This window comes from Actinia tenebrosa, unplaced genomic scaffold (genome assembly GCF_029948245.1).
Source record: "Actinia tenebrosa isolate PJP-AT-01 unplaced genomic scaffold, QUT_ActTen_1.0 PGA_scaffold16__25_contigs__length_10494907, whole genome shotgun sequence".
NCBI classification, from domain to species: Eukaryota; Metazoa; Cnidaria; class Anthozoa; order Actiniaria; family Actiniidae; genus Actinia; species Actinia tenebrosa.
Genome location: NW_028292576.1, coordinates 5,406,606 through 5,432,320, shown reverse-complemented (window position 1 = coordinate 5,432,320; position 25,715 = coordinate 5,406,606). Strand labels below are relative to the sequence as shown.

At 37.5% G+C, this 25,715-nt stretch overlaps 2 protein-coding genes across 2 annotated transcripts; both read left to right on the top strand.

Annotated features, from left to right (window-relative positions):
• The first annotated feature begins 3,190 nt into the window (after positions 1-3,190).
• Positions 3,191-12,071, top strand: LOC148910645 (NAD-dependent protein deacetylase sirtuin-1-like). The gene is given in 10 exon segments (XM_089031050.1): positions 3,191-3,497; positions 4,363-4,448; positions 5,140-5,301; positions 6,235-6,387; positions 7,028-7,175; positions 7,451-7,530; positions 8,890-8,953; positions 10,451-10,518; positions 10,887-10,947; positions 11,920-12,071. Coding segments are annotated over 10 exon segments (1,281 nt in total).
• A 6,464-nt stretch (positions 12,072-18,535) lies between these two features.
• On the top strand, positions 18,536-24,412 carry LOC148910644 (uncharacterized). Its single transcript, XM_089031049.1, has 2 exons — positions 18,536-21,323; positions 21,366-24,412. The coding sequence occupies exons 1-2, from the start codon at positions 18,536-18,538 to the stop codon at positions 24,410-24,412; spliced, it is 5,835 nt and encodes a 1,944-aa protein (XP_088887175.1).
• The last annotated feature ends 1,303 nt before the right edge of the window (positions 24,413-25,715 follow it).

Sequence of the window (25,715 nt, the reverse complement as noted above, 5' to 3'; positions counted from 1 at the left end):
CTAATTCTTGGTCTGCGCTGGTGTTTTCACGAATCTTCTCAATCATGGTCTTGCTAAATTGAGGGTACACCTCATGTACTTGGACTTCCATGTTTCCAATGGGATGGTGATCTTCTGGTGATAGACGTGAGAGTGCATCTGCTATCAACATGTCTTTTCCGGGTATGTACTTGATTTTCAGGTCGTATGGCTGCAATCTTAGTAGCATTCTCTGTAATCTGGGTGGTGCCGATATCAGATGCTTGAGATGAATACTTTCTAGAGGTTTGTGGTCAGTAAGCACTGTGAATGGTCGTCCGAATAGATAAGTATGAAATCTCTCACAACCGTATACTACTGCTAGAAGTTCCCTTTCAATGTTAGCGTATCTTGCTTCGGTTTCAGTTAGCGACTTGCTTGCAAAAGCGACTGGTTTGCCATCTTGGAGTAAGGATGCTCCAAGACCCTTGATCGAGGCATCAACTTGTAGGGTTACTTCCTTTCTATCGTCAAAATATGTTAGGGTGGTTGTATCAGCGATTGACTTCTTTATTTGCTCAAATGCTGCTTGGTAGTTGGCGTTCCAAGTGAAGACTTGGTTATCTTTGAGTAGACTTCTTAAAGGTGCTGTAAGTGTGCTTAAGTTGGGTATGAAAGAACTCATGTAGGTTGCCAGTCCTAGGAAGGTTTGAAGATCTCGGCGATCTCCTGGCTGTTTCATCTGCTTCAGGGCGGACACCTTTGCAGGGTCGGGCTGTATTCTAGCTTCGCTACAGATGATGCCATAGAATTTGATCTTATCTTGCTTTATGTGACATTTGTCTGGATTGAGCTTTAATCCAGTCTTCTCACATCTTTGGATCATGCTGTGCAAGTTTTGGTCGTGTTCTTCTTCTGTTTGGCCATAGACAACTATGTCGTCAACTATTCCAATGACTCCTTTACAGCCTTCGAAGGTCTGGTCGATTTAGGATTGGAATACATCTTGTGACATACGGAGGCCGAATGGCATTCTCAGAAACCGGTACCTGCCAAACGGGGAGTTGAAAGTTGTGAGGTAACTTGATTCTTTGTCGAGGACGACGTTCCAGTATCCGCTTTTGGCATCTAGAATTGAAAAATGCTTGGCTCCGCTGAGTTTGGGGAGAATTTCTTCTAGTGTTGGCGTAACGTGGTGGTCCCGTTGAATGGCGGAATTAAGATCTTTAGGATCCAGACATATTCTTATTCTACCGTTGGGTTTGCGTCTATAGACTAGGCTGTTGACCCATGCGGTGGGTTCACCTTCACGGACCTTTGTGATTATTCCTTGTTCCATCATCTCGTCTAGCTCTAGCTTGATATCATCCTTAAGGCTGATCGGTACTCTTCTTGGTGGGTGAATCACAGGGGCTATATTGGGGTTCAGCGTGATATGGTATAATTCGCCTTGGAATTTCCCGATGCCGTCGAAGCAGGTGGGGTATTTGGATAATAGCTGTGCTTTACTTTCTATCTTCTGGCTCGTAGCGTGGTTTGTTTGGCTTTGGCCGTGTGGTTGCTTGGCATCATCCTGTGTTTCCACAGAACAGTTCAGTGTAATTAGCCTTAAATCTAGTGCTGTTGGTAGGCCTATGATTGCACGGCCTGGTGCGTTGGTGATGTAGAATGGTGCTTTGGTTTGTAATTTGTTGTGTATGCATTCTATATCGTATATGCCTAGTTGACCGATTTCTGATCCGCCGTATGCTGAGAGCTTTGTTGCTGATGGCTTTAGGGCATTAGGTAGAGGGTTTCCGTCTGGACCAATTTTCTCCGGAAACATCTGCTTGAAAAGTCGGATTGGTAGGATGTTGGCTTGTGCTCCTGTGTCTACCTTGGCCTTTAAGTTTGCAGCTTGTGCGTTTCGCATGCTGGCCAATCGAACGCCTAGTGTTGCGTATACTTCATCTCTGGGTTTAGTAGTGACGTTATCGACACTTATCGATTCAAAATTCAATGAGTCAAAATGTTCATGTAAATCATTATTGTTCACCATCTCATGGACGCGCTTGTTTTTGTGACGTGCTTCTTGTGTGCTGTCTTGATGGGATGGTTTTTTGTCTTGTGTCGTATGTTGGTTTGTGAGCTGTTGTGTGGGCTTGTTCTTTTGGCGACACATTTTACTCCAGTGGTTAGCTCTGGAGCAGTAATTGCATGTAGAACCATACGCGGGACATTTCCGGTATTCGTGAGTGTTTCCGCAGTTTCCACATTTTCTCATGTTTCCGGTTCACGCTTTGGTTGTCAAGCGGTTTGTTGGATAGCTGTTCTATATGCGCCATTGTTGCTTCGTATGTTCTGGCGTATTCGATTGCTTTGTCAAGCGTTAAGTCGTTTCCGTGCTCAAGTATGCGCTCTTGAGCTTTAACATGCTTAGTGCCTATAATCAATTGTTCAATTAGTCGTTCTTCTAACTCCTGTTGATCTCTAAACTTGCATTTATTTGCATGATTCCTGCACCTAGTCATAAAATCATCAGTGCTCTCATCGATATTTTGTTTTAAATGTTGAAGCTGATACCTTGCTAATCTAAAGTTAGTTTTAGGTGCGAGATGCTTTTCGAATTTGGACCAAATAAGATCGGGCTTTGTTTTGTCATCGTCGTCGGTCCACGTGAAACTGTTGTATATATCTACGCCTTGACGGCCTATCCAAAGTAGTATATATGAAGATTTTTCTACATCTGATTTCTTTGAGAACGGGCCGGTGAATATTAATTGGCAATATTGTTTAAATCTAGCAAATTCGTCAGTGATATCGGCTCCAGCTTGCCAGTTCATAACAGGGGGCGTGAACCCTGTCGCCATGCTTGATGTGTTTCTTGCCAAAAAACGCTTATTTCTTAATATTACTGACCTTCCAGTGTCTTGTGTGGTTAGTACTTTACTTCTGACACCATGTCATGATATTTAGTGGAGGCTTTGATTATGATTGCTTGCTTTAATGACGAATAATTTGGGTATACTTATTCTGGTGCTTAACTTGATAAAATGTGTGTAGAGAGAGAGTCATATTACATTTGTTATATAATAGAACCTAATGTTGCGTGACAAGTATATATTATTACAACTTGTTCTCTTTTTCACAAAATAAAGCTTGGTATCCCTGTGGTTACATCCGATCCCCTACACATAATGACCCTTCAATACCTTCCATATAATGGACCTTGCATACCGACATACGATCCAAAATGGCGGATGCAGAAAGCAAGAAATTCCGTTCAAAACGAATTCGTCTTTCTCCTGAGAGAGAAATCGAAGGTCTTAGCCCCCCTAAAGCTCCAAAAAGTGATAAAGAAGGAGCAATAGTCGACGAAGAGCCAATTTTGTCTAATTTTAGCGTCTTTCAAGAAACTGGTTGTTCGTCACGTGAACATGATGGCGGCAATAACGAATTTTCAAAGCACGAACAATTCGACGGGGATGACTTCCCGAGCTGTTTTAGCGTAGAAGATGACATTGATAATATCGAAGAACGTCATTACTAGCCTATAGCAGGTAAACTTCAAACTTAACCTTGTTTAACGAGAGTAATTGGAATATTTTCAACTCGCTGTCGGCAGCCATGTTTGTTTTTGTTTTGTTAACGAAATGTCACTTTACGAAATCCTGTTTTTGAGCCAATAACGCAATGAATAAAGAATAAAAGTGAAATATTAGTTATTAGGATATTTTAGAATGTGAAATTGCCTTTCAGTTATAAATTTTCAAAGGTTTTTAAGGCAGTTTCATAAAAGTACTTACATCTTAGAAAAAATTGAGGGGAGGGGAGGTGGTTATGAACGAAAATCGTCGTAGGACTCATATCCAGTAATTCTGTTTATTGAGTTTGAAGTTTCCAACTGCAAAATAACCTCCATATTCATATTCTTGGTTTGCAATCAATCCCAAGAGAGCACAATAACAAAAGGGATGTCCGCCATGTTGGAAGATATAACAAAAGAATTCATTGAAAAATCTTTTGTCAAATTCTTCCAACATGGCGGCTATGACGTCTATTGCAAATGAAGAATAACGAAATTAAAAATCACTAGTGCTCATAATAAATACACAACAAAATTACTGGATTCTGATTGGACAAGAGGAGTATAAATAAATCATTATTGTACTCTGTAGAGTCTAAATTAAGTTGCTCAATTTTGCTGAGTGCATTATGAACTAAAAATCGTACAATCTTACTCAATTATTTGGAATATATAGATAATCATTTCTTTAAAAGTTCTCAAATTAGACTTGCCTAAAGGCTTGTCTAATTTTGGAAAAACGTCTAAAACAGCACTCATACCTATCAATTCCAAATATTACTCTATTGTGAGATTTCCTATACAAACTGAATAATGATTATTTCATGGTGATATATTAGGTCCAATGGGCTGGGTTCAGCGGCAGATGACTCTCGGCATAAATCCAAGAGAAATACTATCTTACATGATACCCCATGCTAAAGTGGTAAGTACAGTACATGTATGAAGAAAGACATTTGAGTTACAGTACAGCATTGTTTAACGCTAAGTTTTTCAGATTTTAATTTCTGGAACTACAAAATGAATAGTAAGCCTATAAATCCAATAGATATAATAGATTTATAAGTTATACACTGTAGTGAAAGTAGAAACTGACGTTTTGGACATTAGTCCTTCGTCGGAGTCATTGACTCCGTCTGACGTTGTCTACGCTAGTGCTTACTAGCCATCATCTATAAATCCAATGGCACATACATAAACCTTGATCGCTAGCATATGGACTAGTGTGTCCTAATTTTCACTAGCCTGGAGCAAAGACTTACTAGTCCCTGACTAGTGGACCTGTATCAGTTGTCGCCATGCTATGTATCATTATATCATGATCGACCGGATTTTCTTAACCTCATCCAGTAATTGTTTAAGGTAAAACAGTTATAATGCACACATTTAGGAAGACCTGACACTTGTAAGACACGATAGAAATACTAATGGAAGGCATCTTATAATTAATAATTATTAATCTTTTATTTTATGTCGGCATTAAGATTAATTTTACTTGTATCAAAAGTGCAGAAAAAATGTTTATCATTTTTTTTCTCTCTGAATAGTTAGTGATGAAGCTTGAGTCAATCATCTGTTGTTTCTTAAAATTCTGTTGTGTTTCTCTAAATGATCAGCCAACAGAGATAGAAGATAGCCATTCAACACTGTGGAAGATTATTATCGGCCTCCTTACATCACCAACACCTCGACAAAAACTAGATTATGTAAATACATTAGATGATGTCGTCAGTCTGGTGAATAGCTGCAAAAATATTGTGGTATTGACTGGAGCTGGGGTGAGTTATTCATACAGTACCTAGGATATGCAGAAGATTTTATTTAACCTGTGAAAAGATAATAAATAATAAATGGGATATAGCAGTGGCATTTCTACAGAGTAGCTATTCATCCACTGTCATTCCAATTGGAATTTAGGAGTTGATTTTTGCGGAGGGAGGAAAGCCGGGGAACCCGGAAAACCCTCAAAGCACAGGAGAGAACCAACAAACAACTCTAGGCACATAGGATACCAAGCTCAGCGGGACTCGAACCGGGGCCGCATTGTGGAGAAATGAGCGCTCTCACTGCTACGCCACCCGTGCTTCCCAAAAAAGTAATATAGTATGCATAATAGTTAGTATTAGACAATACAATAAACTTTATTTAAAGAGGGTGATATATTAACCCAGTGAGTTATCAACTATAGCTAAATAGTCATTTTTCTTTTACAGGTAAATAAAATAATTCTCTAACTGATTGCAAAATATTTTGTAAAAACTTTAAAAAAAAAAAAATTATAAAAATTTGAATCTGTTAAATTTGAGAATTGATCCTGTGACTCCAGGAAGCATAGAAGCACACAGGAAGTGATGTAAGCACAAAAGAAGCATAAAGAGAAACACCTTGAGCTGTAGGCGAGGTCTTCTTACACTTCTTGAGTGCTTACATTGCTTCCTAAGTGCTTAATATCACTGAACGGAGCACAGAAAGAGGTGTTTTATTTGTTTTATTATATAGTTACTAAATGTTTTCGGTATTGAATTAAATTACGCAAAAAAATGGTCTAAGATCTGTAGCAGCACTTGGCGCGTGCAAATGCCATCAGCACTGTGCTCCGTTCACTTAATAAAGCACAGTTTTTGACCAATCAGAGGGTGCATACTAGCCTAACTATATAATCATTTTTAATGTTCAATCTTTTTGTAATTACGCATCTTATTCCTTATCAGGTTTCTGTGTCTTGTGGTATCCCAGACTTTAGATCACATGATGGTATTTATGCTCGTCTAAGTCAAGAGTACCCTGACCTACCAGATCCTCAAGCCATGTTTGATATTACATACTTTAATCAGAATCCCAAACCATTCTTTAAATTTGCTAAGGTAAAATAAAAATATTATAGTAGGAGATTATCCTTATTTTAGTATAAATACATGTACACAGGTGATTATTGAAAATCTTGCGCACTGATTGGTCAAGAAACTCGTTTCGGTTATTAATTATTCCCCGATATTCAATTCGCCTTTGGCGAATATAATTATTGTTAAATAATGAGAAATATTTTTTCACGGCTCTTGAAATTCTTGAGTTTCCCAGAGTCTCTGACATTTCATTTAAATTTGCTAAGGTAAATAAAAATATTAGCATGACATTATCCTCATAATAATGAGAAATATTCTTACCAATCACAGCTCTTGAAATTCTTGAGTTTCCCAGAGTCTATGACATAGCATTCCATTGAGATTGATTAAGAGTTATATTGGATAGTCCCAAAAACTATCCTTATCCACACCATGGAGGGAATTTATAAGAGCACCCCTTACCCCCAGTAACTTCTAATTTTTTTCCATACAAACTCTGTAATGTTGTTCTTTCTCTGATCCCCTTCCCTCCAGAATTTCAAGTTTCCTCCATGGGTGGGGTATGGATATTTTATGTAAAGTTCTACACATTTTATTTAGCTACCTGTTGCAAGTCTACGCAGGAAGCCCATAATATTAAAAACGTTTTTTTTTGTCATAGGAAATTTACCCAGGGCAGTTCAAACCTTCATTAAGTCACAGATTTATTCGCCAAATTGAAGAACGTGGTCACCTCTTGAGAAATTACTCCCAGAATATTGATACACTAGAACAGATAGCTGGTATAACAAGAGTTATACAATGTCATGGTATGTATATGCTCTATTTAAGGAATATTAAACATATGCACATGTCTCCGTACTGTGACTATGAACACTCTGGGAGCTGTAGATCACAAGATAAGCAAGTTATTAAAGGAACATGAGTCATAGCTGAGTGTTTCTCTTGTTTTTTAAGTACTCTACATCTCCTTGGGTGTTTATCACAGTACAGAGAAATAAGTAACTATTTTATATTGCTTTTATAAAATTGTTTAGCATGTCTCAATCTGCATTTATTAAGTTAACATTGTGTTGTTTTGCAGGATCTTTTTCAACAGCTTCATGTACCAATTGTAAATATCAAGTATCCTCAAGTGTGATCAAAGAAGATATATTTAGTCAAGTGAGTAGTAGAATAGAAATGGTGAAGGAGGTTTATTTTAGTTAGAGGGGCACATCCAGGATTTTGTTCAGGGTGGTGTTCTGTGCACAAAGTCGAACCAGGGAGGGGTGCACCCCTTAGAATCAAAGGGAAAAACATTATTTTGTATTGGTTATCTTTGAAGTAGGAGAACAAAGCTGAACCAGGGAGGGTTGCATCACTTAGAATCAAAGAGAAAAAACATTATTTTGTATTGGTTATCTTTGAAAGTAGGGGGACAAAGCTGAACCAGGGAGGGTTGCACCCCCCTTAGAATCAAAGAGAAAACCATAATTTCGTATTGGTTATCTTCAAAGTAGGTGCAGAATGTCAAACCAATGAGGGGTGCACCCCTTAGAATCAAAGAATTTTTTATGGGTTATCTTTGAAGTAGGGACTCAAAGTTGAACCAGAGAGGAGTGCACACCCTCTGCACCCCTCCCCTGAATCTGACCCTGAGTTGTGTTTTCAAAATAGTGTAATAACAGGAATGGTAAAGGGGGTTTTGCATAAGACGTCATCAAGGGTTTTTATTTTCTGTGGTGTGTGACCTCAAAGAATTCAAAATCACTCCCAAAATAATGATTGATTGCGTTTTGAATCGCTCACATGACCATCTGGAGAACTTTAAGTAGTCGCATGGAGGTCACGTGGCATTTAAATTTTGAAGAAATAGAAAATGCTCAAGCATGCTGTGTTTAGTTATAAAACAAGCGGGGATTGGCAGAACATGAGAGAAGTTTTAGGAGAAGCATGATGCTTAGTGGACTTTCACGACACTTCTCAAGTGTTCTGTTAATCCCCAAGTGTTTTATAACGGCACACAGCACAGCAATCAAGTTTTTTATTTCTTTTATAAACCGTATATAACCGTTATTTTAGATAGGAATGATGCAACTAAAAGTGTGTGCTTGTGCTATATGCTCTCATAAAGCACATGCTCCCAACCAATCAAAACGCCAGATTTATAACATTTTATAATGTACAATATAAATTAAGCTAATGTAACATGACCATTTGGAGCTCTCCAAATCATTGGTCACATTTGCCAAAATTCAGTTTTCTATTTTATATCCTCTGATCAGCTTTACATTGTACATTTGTTGTGTTTTCCCAGCACCTAAACCAATAATATTGCTTATTGTGTATCTTTTTTTTACTACCATCATCACTGAAGTGTGAACCATGAAGTTTGAAGTCTTGTTCGCTAACAAAGCATTTCAACGACCTTCATTCAAATAAGTGCAATAAAATAAAATAAATCTTGAGGGAGATTTTAGACTGCACTAAAGATTTTCGTCCTTTAATCCTCAAAATCGTTTCCAACAACTTTTCTTTCAGAAAATACCAACTTGTCCAAAATGTAGGGAAGAAGAAGATGGGGCTTTTGCTATCATGAAGCCTGGTATCCTTTGTTTAGCTAACATCATCATTATCATTATTTCCGTCACCTCTTAGGAAGCACTGTAAGCACTCAAGGAGTGTGAGAAGCTCTGGCCTATGGCTTCTGCTTCTCCTTATACTTTTGTTGTGTTTACATCACTTCCTGCATGCTTTATTAGTGAACGGAGCACAGAAAAAGCTGTTTTATTTGCTAATTATTTTTTATCATTATAGCTACTGCCATCATCATCATCATCATCAACACCATCTTTACCATCATAATCTATTACCAATATCATAATCAACACCATCTTTACCATCATAATCTATTACCAATATCATCATCATGATCATCACCATCTTTACCATCATAATCTATTACCAATATCATCATCATCATCATCACCATCTTTACCATCATAATCTATTACCAATATCATAATCATTATCATCATCAACACCATCTTTACCATCATAATCTATTACCAATATCGTCATCATCATCATCATCATCACCATCTTTACCATCATAATCTATTACCAATATCATCATCATCATCATCACCATCTTTACCATCATAATCTATTACCAATATCATCATCATCATCAACACCATCTTTACCATCATAATCTATTACCAATATCATCATCATCATCATCATCATCTTTACCATCATAATCTATTACCAATATCATCATCATCATCAACACCATCTTTACCATCATAATCTATTACCAATATCATCATCATGATCATCATCAACACCATCTTTACCATCATAATCTATTACCAATATCATGATCATCATCATCATCAACACCATCTTTACCATCATAATCTATTACCAATATCATGATCATCATCATCATCATCACCATCTTTACCATCATAATCTATTACCAATATCATCATCATGATCATCATCAACACCATCTTTACCATCATAATCTATTACCAATATCATGATCATGATCATCATCATCACCATCTTTACCATCATAATCTATTACCAATATCATGATCATCATCATCATCATCACCATCTTTACCATCATAATCTATTACCAATATCATCATCATGATCATCATCAACACCATCTTTACCATCATAATCTATTACCAATATCATCATCATGATCATCATCAACACCATCTTTACCATCATAATCTATTACCAATATCATCATCATGATCATCATCATCACCATCTTTACCATCAATCTATTACCAATATCATGATCATCATCATCATCAACACCATCTTTACCATCATAATCTATTACCAATATCATCATCATCATCATCATCACCACCATCTTTACCATCATAATCTATTACCAATATCATCATCATGATCATCATCAACACCATCTTTACCATCATAATCTATTACCAATATCATCATCATGTTCATTGATGTCCATTTTTTTAGTGTTATCATTAGAATGCAAACAGCCTATTTTAAAATGACTAGTAAATTGAATGCCTGTTTTTAGTCTTAACTACAGTATCTGTAGATATTGTCTTCTTTGGTGAGAATGTCCCTTCTGATTTTTACCATCACTTAGAAGAAGATTCAGGAAAGGTATTAAGGCCAAACTAAAATATAAGTGTATTTCCTGTTGTGCGACCCTAATTTTCTAGCCAATTGTTGCAGACACTAATATTTTCACTGTTGTATCAGTAAAAAAATATATAATCCGACCTACCAACCCAATTATTTCTTTCATACAACAAGAAACACTTTTTTTTGTTTGACATGTGAAATAGCTTTGTGTATTTAACAAATTTCATATGAATGCGAATCCTGTGTTGCTATAATTATACTTCAATAACATTTTGCAATCAGCCAATCACGATGCATGAAATTACAAACCATCCAATCACAATGCTTGTCTTGGTTGTAAGCCATTTGTCTGCTATAACATTTTCTACTCTGTATTTGTCTTTTAGGCAGATCTTTTGATTGTTATTGGATCATCGTTAAAAGTGAGACCAGTTGCTTTGATACCAAGTAAGTAGTACTTCACATGAACTGTTCATACCATTGCCACATCTTGTTCTTTCAATTTTAATATAGGTAACGTGGGTGGACTAGATGAGCCCAGAGGTTGTTTCAGGGTTCTATCTGTGAGTTAGCCATGCCCTGACTTAAAACAGTCCAGAGGTTGTTGTATTTTTGAATTAGACGTGCCCTGACTTAGATCAGCCCAGAGATTATTGCAGGGTTCAATCTGTGAGTTAGCCATGGCAGACATCCATTTGTAACTGTGCATGTTACGGGCGTGGTGTTACCGAATGGTTTCATGGTGCTTTACAAGACGTCTGGGTTGATCAAAATGATGCTTTGGGCAACAGACTTGTATGCTTTGAACGACTTGTGGAAAAGGTAAACATTGAACTAGCAAGCCGTGTGTCTAGCTATCTAGCTCATCTGATAAAAAATTAAAATAAATGAGGCTGTGTTTACACCGTACAGAACGATTTTCTAACCTGTTAAAAATTCAAAATGTACATACCGTTTAACACGGTATGTATAAAAAAATACGTTCTGTTTTCACGAATCCGGATCCAAATTTGCACGGCTGACTGGCAGACTGTGTGGATCAAGTGAATATTCATACAATCTTTGGCAATGGTCAATTCTGAAATCAGGTTCATTAGCAAACGCTTAAGAGTTTTGGATTTTTTGTTTTTGTTTTGTTTACATGAATGAGTGGTGGCGACACGGTTCTTCTATTAACCCAATTCAGACCACATGGTGCTAAATAAAAGATTGTCATTGTCATTCCCTAGAGTATCATTTCTTTATTTAACAGTTGTACATGAGAAGAAACATGAATATATATGGATACAACTCAAAGAATTTTATTCTCAAGAGGATGACACGTGGTCTGAAATGGGCCAAACATCGATTTGGTCCATATTTCCGCTAAGAATAGTTACAATCTAACTTTATGGTACTTTGATCTAAGATACAAAACAGGACAGCTTCGAGAGGATCTAGAAAAAGTGTTGGTGACAGAAGATCTGAAGGAGCAGGCAAAGGGCGAACAGATTGAATTCAGCGTCGAGATCGACGAGCAAGAATACAGATATGCTTGTATGGACTTGGTGATTGCCCAAAAACAAGGTTAGCAGAAAAGTTTACTTTAAAGTGCCTAAAAACCTTGAGTCAACATTTTCATTGTTGATTCTACATGAAGTGAATAGTTGAATGGTAAAATCTTAAATAATTTAAGTGATGTAGAATCAATACTGAAAACATAGAGTTAGAGTTCATAGACACTTCAGAAACATTGCAAAACTTCAACTCCATCTGTGAGCTACCCGGGCCTTGACTTTGGTCGTCCCAGTTTTTGTCGATGTAAACTAATGCGCTTCCATGGCATTGCCGAGCTCATAAGTAAACAACTATCAAACGAATGATAACAATTTGGGGAAAAAACGAACATCCCATGTATTATCATGTTTAAACAAAACTTTTTTTCCCACTGTGATAACATAAGGAAAACTGTCTACAAATGAAATTGTAATTATTTTTTCAAGCTGAACAAAGTTACCACAACAGTCTGTTGTCATCGCGACGACGCTCTCGATCTGTCGATAGTCTGACGTCATTAAGACTTCAGGAGATGTCACGTGACTTGAACTGTCCCGCTCATCCCGATACAAACCAAAAGAGAGTTAGCATTTTAAACACGAAAAGTGTTTCAATCTGTTCAATGAAAGGAGCTTTGGAAGTGAGACATCTGATGGTAATTATTATTTATTTTTATTATTTTGTTTATAATTTATTTTTGGTTGACTTCGTCTGTTTTCTCTCTGTACTTGTCAACCCTTTTTATAGCTTATTTCTCGCCTATCGTTACGTTTCATTCCATTTTAATAATATATTTTCATGATATCCTTTATTCCATCTTCCCTCATCGTCCTTCTTTTCCTTACTTCCTTTCTTTCTTGCTTGATTAACTTCATCCAGTTGCTTGCTTCATTCCTTCCTTCCTTTTTTTCTGTTTATTTATTTTTCTTTTTTTGTACTTCTTCCTCGCTTGAACTCGACCCTTCCCATACCTTTATTCCTTCTTATCTTGCTTCCTTTGTTCCTTTCTTGCTTGCTTGCTGGTGGCATGGGTGACCTAGTGGTTTACTTCTCGCCTCTCACCGTTGTGGTCCGGATTTGAGTCCCTGCTCAGACTGGATCATATATGAGTTGAGTTTGTTTGATATCTTGTTTTCTCCCTTTCCCTCCGGCTCCCTCCCTCCGTAAAAAGCAACATGTGAGTTGAGTGTTCTATGTTGTAAATATAGTATGTAGTGGAAGAATCCCTAAGGGGAATAATGGTTGTCATAAGTTTATTAAACATAGAGTTTATCTATAGCTTGCCTGCTTGCCTGCTTGCCTGCTTGCCTGCTTGCTAGCTTGCTTCCTATTATAATATTTAACTAATTCCCTTATTCTATTTCTCATTTTAGAAGGCTCTTTTCAACTCCTTAGGGATTTCCTAGAAATTAGCGGAAAAGTACGCGACGTGTGTTCACTCCTTGACCGTCCAATGGTGATTTGTAACGACTGGAGAAATCTTGCCTCCGAGTTTAGTTACAAAATGATTCACATTCGTCTCTGGGAAAGAAATCACTCGCCTTGCATGACTCTTTTAGAAAACATCACATTAAGAGATCCTGACACGCTAGTATCCAAACTAATCGATAAACTGTCGGCTATTGATCGACATGATGTTATCAGACTTATACAAGGTAATCTAAAACATTTTTGACTACAAAATAGATATAGTTTAACATCATTAACTACCACGACTAGAATCCATAGACCTTTTAAGTCGTAACGTAGTTTTCGGGTCAAAAACCGCTCTAAAACAGAGGGAAATTGTTGTACAACCACTTGAAGTCAAACGTTTATTCAGTCGGCCAAACTAAGAGACGTGCAACAAAAATGAAGAAAATATTTATAACTATTTAACAAGTTATTTTTATTAATTTTCAAAGCTATACAAAAAATAAACCATTTTTGGTTAGAGTAGCACTTTAGCCGTTACCCTAACCCTGATGTTAGCGAGTTGGCTGAGACGGCCGAAGCTTAGTCGCATTAAAAAAAAACTCGATACTGCGCATGCTCAAGAATTTGGCGGGAGGGCTGGCAGACGCGCATGCAAGTGGGGTTTATTTCTATTAACTGATATTTTTTTTAATTCAAAGGTCGTGAACCCAAAAGTGACTCAAGGACAGTATGGCATTTTCCATTCAGTACTCGCAAACAACTGTCCTTCGAACTAGACAACGCCACAAAAGAACAGTTCCATCTTGTGATCAGTGACATCTTCAAGGACCTTGAAGCGAGCAAAATAGAGTCCCTAAGAAAACGTCCCTCCCCTACAATGGCCCTCTTGGAAGAACTAGAGACAATTTGTCCTTGTTTACCGATGTCCCATGTACGAGATGCGTGCTACCGAGCCAAGGCGTGTGGTGCGGTGAAGATCATGGACAGCCATATAAGGAAGAAAAGCTTTCAGGGCAAAATAAGTAGTCATAGAAACCTGTTTGAACACGTGGGAAGCGATGAATCAAAGAGTGTCGCTTCATTGAGCCGTGATTCTGCGATTGAACAGGACCTGATGGAACATGAAGGGTCGTGATGGATTAAAATTACAAGTTATGAATCACTTGGCTCAGTTTGCGCATGCGCTACATTTCAGAACGTTTTCTAAGAATTTTGAAGAGTTTGAGTGAGAAAATAAATGTTTGTTTTCTCCAAGTATACTAAAAAGTTCGAGAGTATACTTTTGTCACACCAAGATACTGTATTAACAAACACAATATAAAAGAATTAGCCTTAAGTTTCAAGCATGGACACTAAATTTTGGCATTTTGTGAAGTCCAATTTTTCAGGCATGTTTGGCTCAGTAGTCAAAGATGAGTAGTTAAAGATTGAACAGGACCGATTGAACAAGAAGGGTCATGCTGGACAAAAGTACAAGCTTTGGAGCACTTGGCTCTGTATTAAAAGATTCGTCATTGGACCTCATGAGAAGAATTAACTGCGCGTAGTCTCATCTTGAAGCGCCTGAATGCAATGTCTTAGTGGGGAAATCTATTGTTCTAGTCAAGATGGTTGCCGCACAATGAAGTTTCATACATGACTTCCTTACAACTAGTAATAAGAATATGTTGAAACCTTTTACTTGTGTGATCTTCAAGATCTGCCAAAGCTGAAATGCAGTATGAGATTCTTCACCGGATGATGGTCATTTTATAGACATTCCTATATGACAACACTAAATGACCGGCAGTTATATTTATCTTTCAAAATCAAGCCCAATCCATGCAATAACACAACCCAATTTTTTTTGTCGATCCCACACTCCACCTATAAAAAAGTCCATTCCACGGAGTTATTCCAGATCGTAATTTTCCTCATTTTTTGATTTTGATTTTTAAATTCTAAAAGACAGTTGAAATGGGTTTCAAAAATTGGTTTTGCTTTTTTCCTAAAAATGTAATAGTTTTACGAGCTTCAAAGGTATTAACCCGCAAGACACTTGTACGCCTTTACTCACACCTTCCCCTCACCCGAGGGGTTTTGGTACTACAACTGGACTTTTGGAAACTAGGCAGATTGAAAGAACATACACTGCTATTTCATTCGAACCGATTTTTCAGTTTTCTAAGCTTTATTTCGAACTTAGTGATGTTTTGTTTGAATAAGGAAAACAAAAGCAAACCCTGTATGTTTGCCTGAATTTTGAGGTTCAAGCAGTTTATAAAACATTAAAATTGTTTGACTGACGCAGCTTGTACACAAGCTTACCATTTTGTGTCAGTGATCAAAAACGATCGTTCAAAACCCACCCTAAGACACGTACAGAATTCAAACAAAAATGGAAGCATTTTTCGTGTTTGTTTTGGATGTTTGAACGTATCGTTCTTAAGTTGAATGTCAAACAACTACATGTTGTTAGGGGGCGGGAACAGTCAAAACAAACACGCGGAATGCTTGCATTACTACGGTTTTCCATATTCTGTAGTTACAAGCTGCAAGTCCTGAAATTTCGTTTTTTTGTCAATCAAAAATAACCAGTCGCGGTAACCTTTTATGTTCTTGACTGGCGGCAGTAAAAAACAATTTCACAACAAGCCGTTGGAATATTATTTTTTCAGGCAATTTCGACCGTTTTTCTTTATGGGATAATTAAATGAAGAAAAACGATCGAAATCGACTGAAATTGAGCACAGGGCATAAAAACCAACAGATAAAGACGTCAAACTAACGTAGTACATTTTATTCTTATAAGTCTATATCAAATAGGCTATAAAATATAATCCAAAGAAATCCCCATGCATTCTCTATAGAATTACAGAGCTGGGGCTGCCTGTGGCCAAATACGCAAGTAAGCACTTCTTTTTCCTGTTGCGTCTGGTCGCTCGGACTAAATGTTACTTAGGCAGGCCTTCCGTAATGAAAAGGTCTCGATCTGCCAGAAGATGAAGGCAAATATGTGATATAAAAGGTAACATGATATTGATTGTTGGCTATTAGAAAAGGTAATATATGCATAATATTGATTTTTGGCTATTGTCAAGTATAGTCTGTATTAAGTTCAAGTTGTTGCCGAGCAAGTGATGTATTTCTGTGACGAATGAGATCGAGATGCCTATTTTTCGAGCCAGGATCTTGGCTTTTATTATATTTTTCTATTATTTTTTGGATGGTTTTCATCTCCGATTCATATGGAACTTGTTTAAGAACAATATTCTAATTTTCTGAGTCATTTTTGAACTATCTTCGAGTAAGAAAACATGTTTTGGCACGTTTGACTTCATCTTCCTCCTATTAAGAAGGTGGAACCAAACTATAAATTCAACGCGAATTTTGGAAAATTTTATTCTCGCTTGTTTCGCAAAACTGGAGCGTTAATTTAAATAAATTGGAAATAAAGATCAATAGTTTATCATGAGTCCTGAAGTGTTTCATATGCGAAAAAGCCTTAAAAATGCTCGTTTAGGACTTCAAAGGTTTGATGGTTAATTTGTCTCGTTCACTATCTAAAATAGACAAGGCAGGCAGCTTCGACCGCCGGATCGATTACCACCTTGTATTTGGACCCGAAATGTTTCGCCTTTTGTCTCTTCTTTTGGCATGAAAATCACACAGAGCAAAGAACGGTTATCCAGCTGTGATGTGCCTTGGTTTTGAGAGATTTCATCCAACGGTCTACGAGAAAATGAAACTCAAATGTAGTTGATTTGGTTTCTTCTCGTGATACCGACACTAGGGGCACTCAAAGGAATTTCAAATATGCGATTTGGTTTCAAACTTCTAACTAAACCACAGGAAGCCCATACAAGCTTTGATAACTGAATGTAATTTAACGAAAAAAATAAAATAAAAGGTAATATGTACTCACATGAAGTGTTGTTTACGTCGTCCTTGTTCTTTAGTAGTGATTTCGAGCCATTTTAGCGATGTTTTAGAAATCTTCGTTTCGGCCCCTGTAAAGGAGAAGACAAGGAAACGAATATTTAAAAAAAAAAATGAATCACTAAAATGGCTTGAAATCACAAAGAAAATAGGGAAAAGTTAGCTCGCCCAGGGTAGGTCGGGGAAAAGGGTATCCCTTCTACCAGGGACAAGTTTGCTCGATGTAAACGACTCATTAGTTTATCTCGAATACGCGATGAAAGACAAAGCAGATGTAATTATGAAGCTTGTCGTAATAAATAAAATGAAAAACATTTTGCGGATACAAAATTTTGCGGATACGTGTGGACGGGGACTAAGTGGTCAAATGCCCGCCCCTCCAGTCCGATGAATCTCTAATTTTACCTAAAAAGTACTAAACTGAGGCCGTACTGAAGTTTTTCATTCATGGTTATCCTAATAAATAAAAAATCTTAAATTTTCCCAATATCATAGGAAAAAAATCTTGAATTTACTCTCAACAAAACAGTAATTTTAAACAACTTGCGAATTTTCGTTTCTTAAAATTCAAAGCACGAAATAAGCACACACCAGGTGATAAATTTTGCAATCAAATTTATTTTCAGCTTCAAATTCCAAACTATGAGGAGCTTGACTATGGTCAAATGCCCGAATGTTTGCATGAGCCTCGATTTCGTGGGAGTGGGCTGTGGCACTGCAACAGACTGACAGGTAAGGGAGAATGTAGATTTGTGATCAGTTTTAAGTCATACCAATTCATATTTCAGGCACCATTTTCTCCAGATAACATTTTAGTTTGCTGTGTGTGCCTTATCATCCAAGTTTTTGGAAAACAACTCGACGCATGCTTATTTGTGGCCAGCTCAAGTCGCACCAACTCATATTGCAGCCAGGGTAGAGGTTCCTTTCTTAACGATCGCCAGTAACAAAAGCCAGTAATGCAAAAAGATTCAACAACAAAAATAGAAATACGAAAAAGGATCTCTGCTAGTAGGGTAGCAGTCACCTTCAAAGACACACGTGCTAAATAGATGATAGGCTAGGAATACTATCCAGCGTGTGCTTTTGTAATTGCTTCCTTGGTAACGAAAAAAGCAAACTTCATGATGTTCTTATTGACATTTAAAATCTTTGCACATTTCAGATGGCGACCAAGGAATATACAGACGAGGAGCTCAACTACTTCCGTCTATGTTATGTCTTCACTCATCATGTACCCGAGGGATTACGAACAGTTTTCAAGCAACAATGGAACGCGCGTTACCAGCCTACACACGGCGAATGGAATGATGTACCCAAAAATGCAACCGATTTCTGCAACATGGAATCACCTGGAAATCAAAGACGTAATGCAAGACTTCTCACTATCATGGCAAACGGTAACACTAATGAATGGGACTGCACTTGTCTCTTTTATGCTCTTCTTTTCTCAGATTGTCTCGGGCCATTTCTAAATACCACTGTACAGACAAACGTTGACGAACTGAGAGAAATCCGCAATGAAGCTTTTGCCCACACTACTAGTGGAAGGCTTACAGACGTGGATTTTGAAGACGCCATAGAGAAAGTTTTGGCTGCTTTTAAGGCGTTGTGGCTGGATACGACGGAAGTGGATGAAGTGAAAACCCAAAAAAGCTTTCCGACAGTGGAACTTAGTAGTATTCAACAACAGCTAAAGAATGAGAGGAAACGCTATGTCAAATTTCATTCCTTCTGTGTCTTACCACCCAAACCTTCCCATGACACCACTGATCGCGTAGATGAAATCAAGACAATAAACCACGAGATGGAAAAGTTGCGAAGCACGAAGAAAAATGAGACGACGGTCATCTACTTGTCTGGTAACCCAGGATGTGGAAAGAGTGAGATTGCCAGGCAGATTGGAAATAACTACTTTAACAAAGTTCCTGAAGATACAACCCATCTTAAGTTTGTATTCACCTTCAACGCATCCAACATCGACACGCTTCTTGGATCGTACGTGGATTTCGCTGCCAGACTCAACTGTGACGAAGACTCTGTTACAAGAATTGCTACATCAAAAGACCTCACTCCAGAAGAGAAATTCGAAAATATGAAAAGTTTGGTCAATCCAAAAGTGCAGATTTATTCATCGTGGCTGATCATTGTGGACAACGTAAATGATTTGAAATCAGTTTCAGTGTACTTGCCTCAAGCAGGAGAAAAGACAAGTGGTGATGGTCAAATCCTTGTCACCACTCAAGACAGCCAATCCATTCCACTTGACGCCTATACATATCATTATTCATCTCTTAAGGTTGGAATGCAAGAAGAAGACGCCATCGCATTACTTTCCCAAATCTCTGGTATTACTGGTGATCGTGACACTTTATTTAACATTGCCAGTGCTCTTGATTTCCAACCGCTTGCTTTGGCTTGTGCAGCAATTTACGTGCAGCGAATATTCAACTCTACTGACCAATGTAAAACCAAATGGGAGAACTATTTGTTCAAACTACAAGAAGGAAAGCGTGAGGCAACCGAAGAGGTTTACAAAAGGACCACTTTGACGTATCAATCAGCAATGACAGCTGCTGTTAGGCTTGCTCTTGAGAAGGTAGTAAGTGAAGACAAGATTATGATGCATGCTTTTCAGTTCCTGTCAGTCATAGCTAATGAACCAATACCATTGAAATATGTTGTGCAATATGTAATGAGCTGTATGCCTGATGAAGACCAAGACGTTGTTGCTGCTCATATTAGTTTGAGTTCGCTTATCATTTTATCTGAAGATTTAGAAATTTCAAAATTAATTCGTGTACATCAAGTGGTTTACCATGGCCTGCAGCAATTGTTCGACGCTGATGAAATGGATATTTTAAAACTGATGTCAGTGTTTTCAGATCTCGTCTCTTTTAACAACGTTTACGATGTAACCAAAGCAGAAATCATCGCCACACGATCGCTTACGCCACATTTTGTGGTTATATCAAGTAAACGTAACCTGCGTCTATTGGATCATTCCATCTTCACAGCAAAATATCTCAATGTCGCTGACAGTTTGTTCAAAGCAGGAAGTATCTGTCTTGTGCAGGGAAGTTACAAGGCCTCTGAGATCTTCCTAGAAAAATGTCTGTCAATCCAACAACGTACATACTGTAGTGGTGCAGTAATGAATAAATCGCTCAAAGATAAGCAAAGACATTTTGAGGGGAAACTGAGTAGTGGTGATGTATGCGTTGCCTTGGCCACTACATTAAAACGTCTGAGTGACTTATATATTAATCTAGAGAATTACGGAAAAGCACAAATACATCTGGATGAAGCACTGGTGATCGAAGAGAGTTTGCACAGAGGAGATCATCCGGAACTGGTTATTACGTTAAAAAACCTGGGTGTCTGCCTCATGCATCTTGGGCAACACGAAAAGGCAGAAGCATATTTACAGAGAGCCCTAGCGATCCATGAAAAATGTCGGGGTGAAAACGACACCCTCTTGGCTGATATATTAATTAAACTGGTTATGTTACTTCAAAGAAGTCATGGAGGATTTGAAAAAGCCAAGACGTATTGTGAAAGAGCACTTGAGATCGAGAAACAACTGCGTGACAACGAATTTGTACGGGTAGCTGACACCATTAATGACCTCGGGGTTTGTTTATCAAACTTTAAAGATGAAAAAAAAGCAACATCTTTCTATAAAAAAGCACTAAAATTAACAGAAAGTGTATATCATGAAAGTCATCCATACAAGGCCATTACACTACGAAACATTGGAGTTTCATTAAGTAAATTAAGAGAAAACGAAACAGCAAAAAAGTACTTTGAAAAAGCACTAACGATTTCCGAAACTGGAAATGATCAAAGTAATATACAGCTGGTACTAAATGACCTTGGTTCGTGTCTCATCGAATTAAAAGAATACGACAAGGCCAAAGCATACCTGGAAAGAGCACTGTCCATTTGCGAGAAAGGAGACAATTAAAAGGACTCACAACTGTCTACTACGCTAGAAAACCTTGGTTTTTGCCATAATGAACTAAAACAACACGACAAGGCCAAAGTGTACTTGGAGAGAGCACTGTCCATTCGAGAAAAAGGAGACAATAAAAATGATTCACAACTGGCTAGTACGCTAAATAACCTTGGGTTCTGCCATAATGAACTAAAACAACACGACAAGGCCAAAGTGTACTTGGAGAGAGCACTGTCCATTAGCGAGAAAGGAGACGATGAAAATGATCCACAACTGGCTGCTACACTAGAAAACCTTGGTTTCTGCCATTATCAATTAAAAGAATACGACAAGGCTAGAGCGTACTATGAGAAGGCACTGTCCATTCTTGAGAAAGGAGACAATGAAAATGATTCACAACTGGCTAGTACGCTAAATAACCTTGGGTTCTGCCATAATGAACTAAAACAACACGACAAGGCCAAAGTGTACTTTAAGAGAGCACTGTCCATTAGCGAGAAAGGAGACAATGAAAATGATCCACAACTGGCTGCTACACTAGAAAACTTTGGTTTCTGCCATTATCAATTAAAAGAATACGACAAGGCTAGAGCGTACTATGAGAAGGCACTGTCCATTAGAGAGAAAGGAGACAATGAAAATGATTCACAACTGGCTAGTACGCTAAATAACCTTGGTTTCTGCCTTAACGAACTAAAACAACACGAAAAGGCCAAAGTGTACTTGAAGAGAGCACTGTCAATTCGCGAGAAAGGAGACAACAATGATTCACAACTGGCTAGTACGCTAAATAACCTTGGTTTCTGCCATAATGAACTAAAAGAATACGACAAGGCCAAAGTATACTTCGAGAAACTACTGTCCATTCGCAAGAAAGGAGACAATAAAAATGATCCACAGCAGCTCAGTACGCTAAAAAACCTTGGCTTCTGCAATTACCAACTAAAAGAATACGAAGAGGCGAGAGCGTACTATGCGAGGGCACTGTCCATTCTTGAGAAAGGAGACAATGAAAATGATCCACAAATAGCTAATACGCTAAATATCATCGGTTTCTGCCATTATGAATTAAAAGAATACGACAATGCCAAAGTGTACTTGGAGAAAGCATTTTCCATTCACGAGAAAGGAAACAATGAAAATGATCCACAAATGGCTAGTACGTTAGAAATCCTTGGTATTTGTTATATTGAATTAAAAGAATACGACAAGGCTAAAGCATACTATGAGAGAACACTTTCCATTGGAGAGAAAGGAGACAATGAAAATGATTCACAACTGGCTACTACGTTAAACAACATTGGTTTCTGCCTTAACGAACTAAAACAACACAAAAAGGCCAAAGTGTACTTGAAGAGAGCACTGTCAATTCGCGAGAAAGGAGACAACAATGATTCACAACTGGCTAGTACGCTAAATAACCTTGGTTTCTGCCATAATGAACTAAAAGAATACGACAAGGCCAAAGTATACTTCGAGAAACTACTGTCCATTCGCAAGAAAGGAGACAATAAAAATGATCCACAGCAGGTTAGTACGCTAAAAAACCTTGGCTTCTGCAATTATCAACTAAAAGAATACGAAGAGGCGAGAGCGTACTATGCGAGGGCACTGTCCATTCGAGAGAAAGGAGACAATGAAAATGATTCACAACTGACTACTACGTTAAACAACATTGGTTTCTGCCTTAACGAACTAAAACAACACGAAAAGGCCAAAGTGTACTTGGAGAGAGCACTGTCAATTCGCGAGAAAGGAGACAACAATGATTCACAAATGGCTAGTACGCTAGAAATCCTTGGTATCTGTTATATTGAACTAAACGAATACGACAAGGCCAAAGTATACTTGCAAAGAGCACTGTCAATTCGCGAGAAAGGGGACGATGAAAATTATTTACAACTGGCTAGTACGCTAGAAAACCTTGGTTTCTGCCTTAATAAACTAGAAAAATACGACGTGGCCAAAGTATACTTGGAGAGAGCAATGTCCATTCATGAGAAAGGAGACAATGAAAATAATCCACAACTGGCTACTACGCTAGATCACCTTGGTTTCTGCCATCATAAACTAGAACAATACGACAAGGCTAAAGCGTACTATGAGAGAAGACTGTCCATTCGCGAGAAAGGAGACAATGAAAATGATTCAGAACTGGCTAGTACGCTAAATAACCTTGGTTTCTGCCATAATGAACTAAAACAACACGAAAAGGCCAAAGTGTACTTGAAGAGAGCACTGTCCATTCGCGAGAAAGGAGACAATAAAAATGATCCACAGCAGGTTAGTACGCTAAAAAACCTTGGTTTCTGCAATTATCAACTAAAAGAATACGAAGAGGCGAGAGCGTACTATGCGAGGGCACTGTCCATTCTTGAGAAAGGAGACAATGAAAATGATTCACAACTGGCTACTACGATAGAAAACCTTGGTATGTGTTATATTGAACTAAAAGAATACGACAAGGCTAAAGCGTACTATGAGAGAACACTCTCCATTTACGAGAAGGGAGACGATGAAAATGATTCACAACTGGCTAGTACGATAGAAAACCTTTGTATGTGTTATGTTGAACTAAAAGAATACGACAAGGCTAAAGCGTACTATGAGAGAGCACTCTCCATTTACGAGAAGGGAGACGATGAAAATGATTCACAACTGGCTACTACACTAAATAACATTGGTTTCTGCCTTAACGAACTTAAACAACACAAAAAGGCAAAAGTGTACTTGGAGAGAGCACTGTCCATTCGCGAGAAAGGAGACAATGAAAATGATCCACAGCTGGCTTCTACGCTAAATAACCTTTGGTTCTGCCATAATGAACTTAAAGAATACGACAAGGCCAAAGTATACTTGGAGAAAGCACTTTCCATTCACGAGAAAGGAGACAATGAAAATGATCCACAACTGGCTAGTACGATAGAAATCCTTGGTATCTGTTATATTGAACTAAAAGAATACAACAAGGCCAAAGAACACTTGGATAGAGCACTGTCCATTTGCGAGAAAAAAGACAATGAAAATGATTTACAACTGGCTACTACGCTAAATAACATGTTGGTTTCTGCTTCAATGAACTAAAACAACACGAAAAGGCCAAAGTGTACTTGGAGAGAGTACCGCTGTCTTTTTGCGAGAAAGGAGACAATAAAAACTAGACGCATATCTGCGTAAACTCGGGCTTCTTTTTGAACATTGAAAGGTTTGAAAAAATTAAGGAAAATGCGAAACTGTTATCGATACAACACAAAATGTCACAAATAGGAGTAAAGTAATTGTTACTAATTGTTATTTATTTCTGACTACTACTTTCAGTCAAAGCCATATTGTGACAGACAGTTTCGCAACTTTGTTTCGATGTTTTATTTTCTGGACATTGAAAGAATTTTTGGGTGGAACTTATTTGAAATCAACAAATGACATAGAGTGCGCTAGTCTCCTTTGCAGCCATTCTTAGTGTCCGTCTAAAATCACCTTTAGACTGACACTAAGAAGGCTGTAAAGGTGACTAAGAGTGACCAAACTACACCAAGTTTTAAAACGGTCGGGTGCAATAGAATTAAGTTGCTTGTAAGAGTGTAGAAATGATTGCATGGTAGAATAGAAGGGTAATTGTATACATTCTCATATTTTTGTATGTCATAAACAGAATGAATGAATGAAATGAGTTTTGTATATCAAATCACAAAGCAAAGAATATAAACATTACGACTTTTATTTCAACAAATTTAAACATCTTAGGACACAGATACATTTTGAACTCAAGACATAACGATTTTGATGTGTTCAGCTTAACAGAATATTTACCTATATATCTTGCATAATGTTTTGTAGTTATTGCACTATAGGAAAATATCATATACTGTAGTGCTCAATTTTATAAAGAACGAACTGTAACTGGATGGACTATTTGAACATAACATTTTTTTCAAAGGAACTATCTTGCAACATATAAAAGGATGACTTCTCATAAACAAAAAAGAACGTGACTTATAAATAAAAAAAATAAAAATAAATTAGTGTATTGTATATAGTTTCAGCAATCTTATTAGATACAAACAAATGACAAAAGTTGATCAAACGCTTTCTACTGTAATTAAAATCTTACTATGACAAATTTGCCACAGCTATTACCAAAATATAACGGGATTATACATCAAATACATGATTTAAGAAGCCCAAGAAGAAGTACCAAACTAAACTTACGAATATTTAAGCACACAGACCCAATACTCACAATCAATGCCTTTCTCTGCGAAGTGAGTTAACTTTTTTAAATCAATCATTTAAAGTCTCTCCACGTTCCTTTTTCGTGCATCTGCAGCGTTATTTTGCCCATTCTTAGGAGAATTTATACTTTTAAACCACAAAATGTAAGAAATTC

Coding starts and splice junctions, on each gene's coding strand:
- LOC148910644 (XM_089031049.1), top strand. CDS start 18,536: ATGGCGACCAAGGAATATACAGACGAGGAGCTCAACTACTTCCGTCTA. Junction 21,324..21,365: donor AGCACTGTCCATTTGCGAGA/AAGGAGACAATT, acceptor CTACTACGCTAG/AAAACCTTGGTTTTTGCCAT.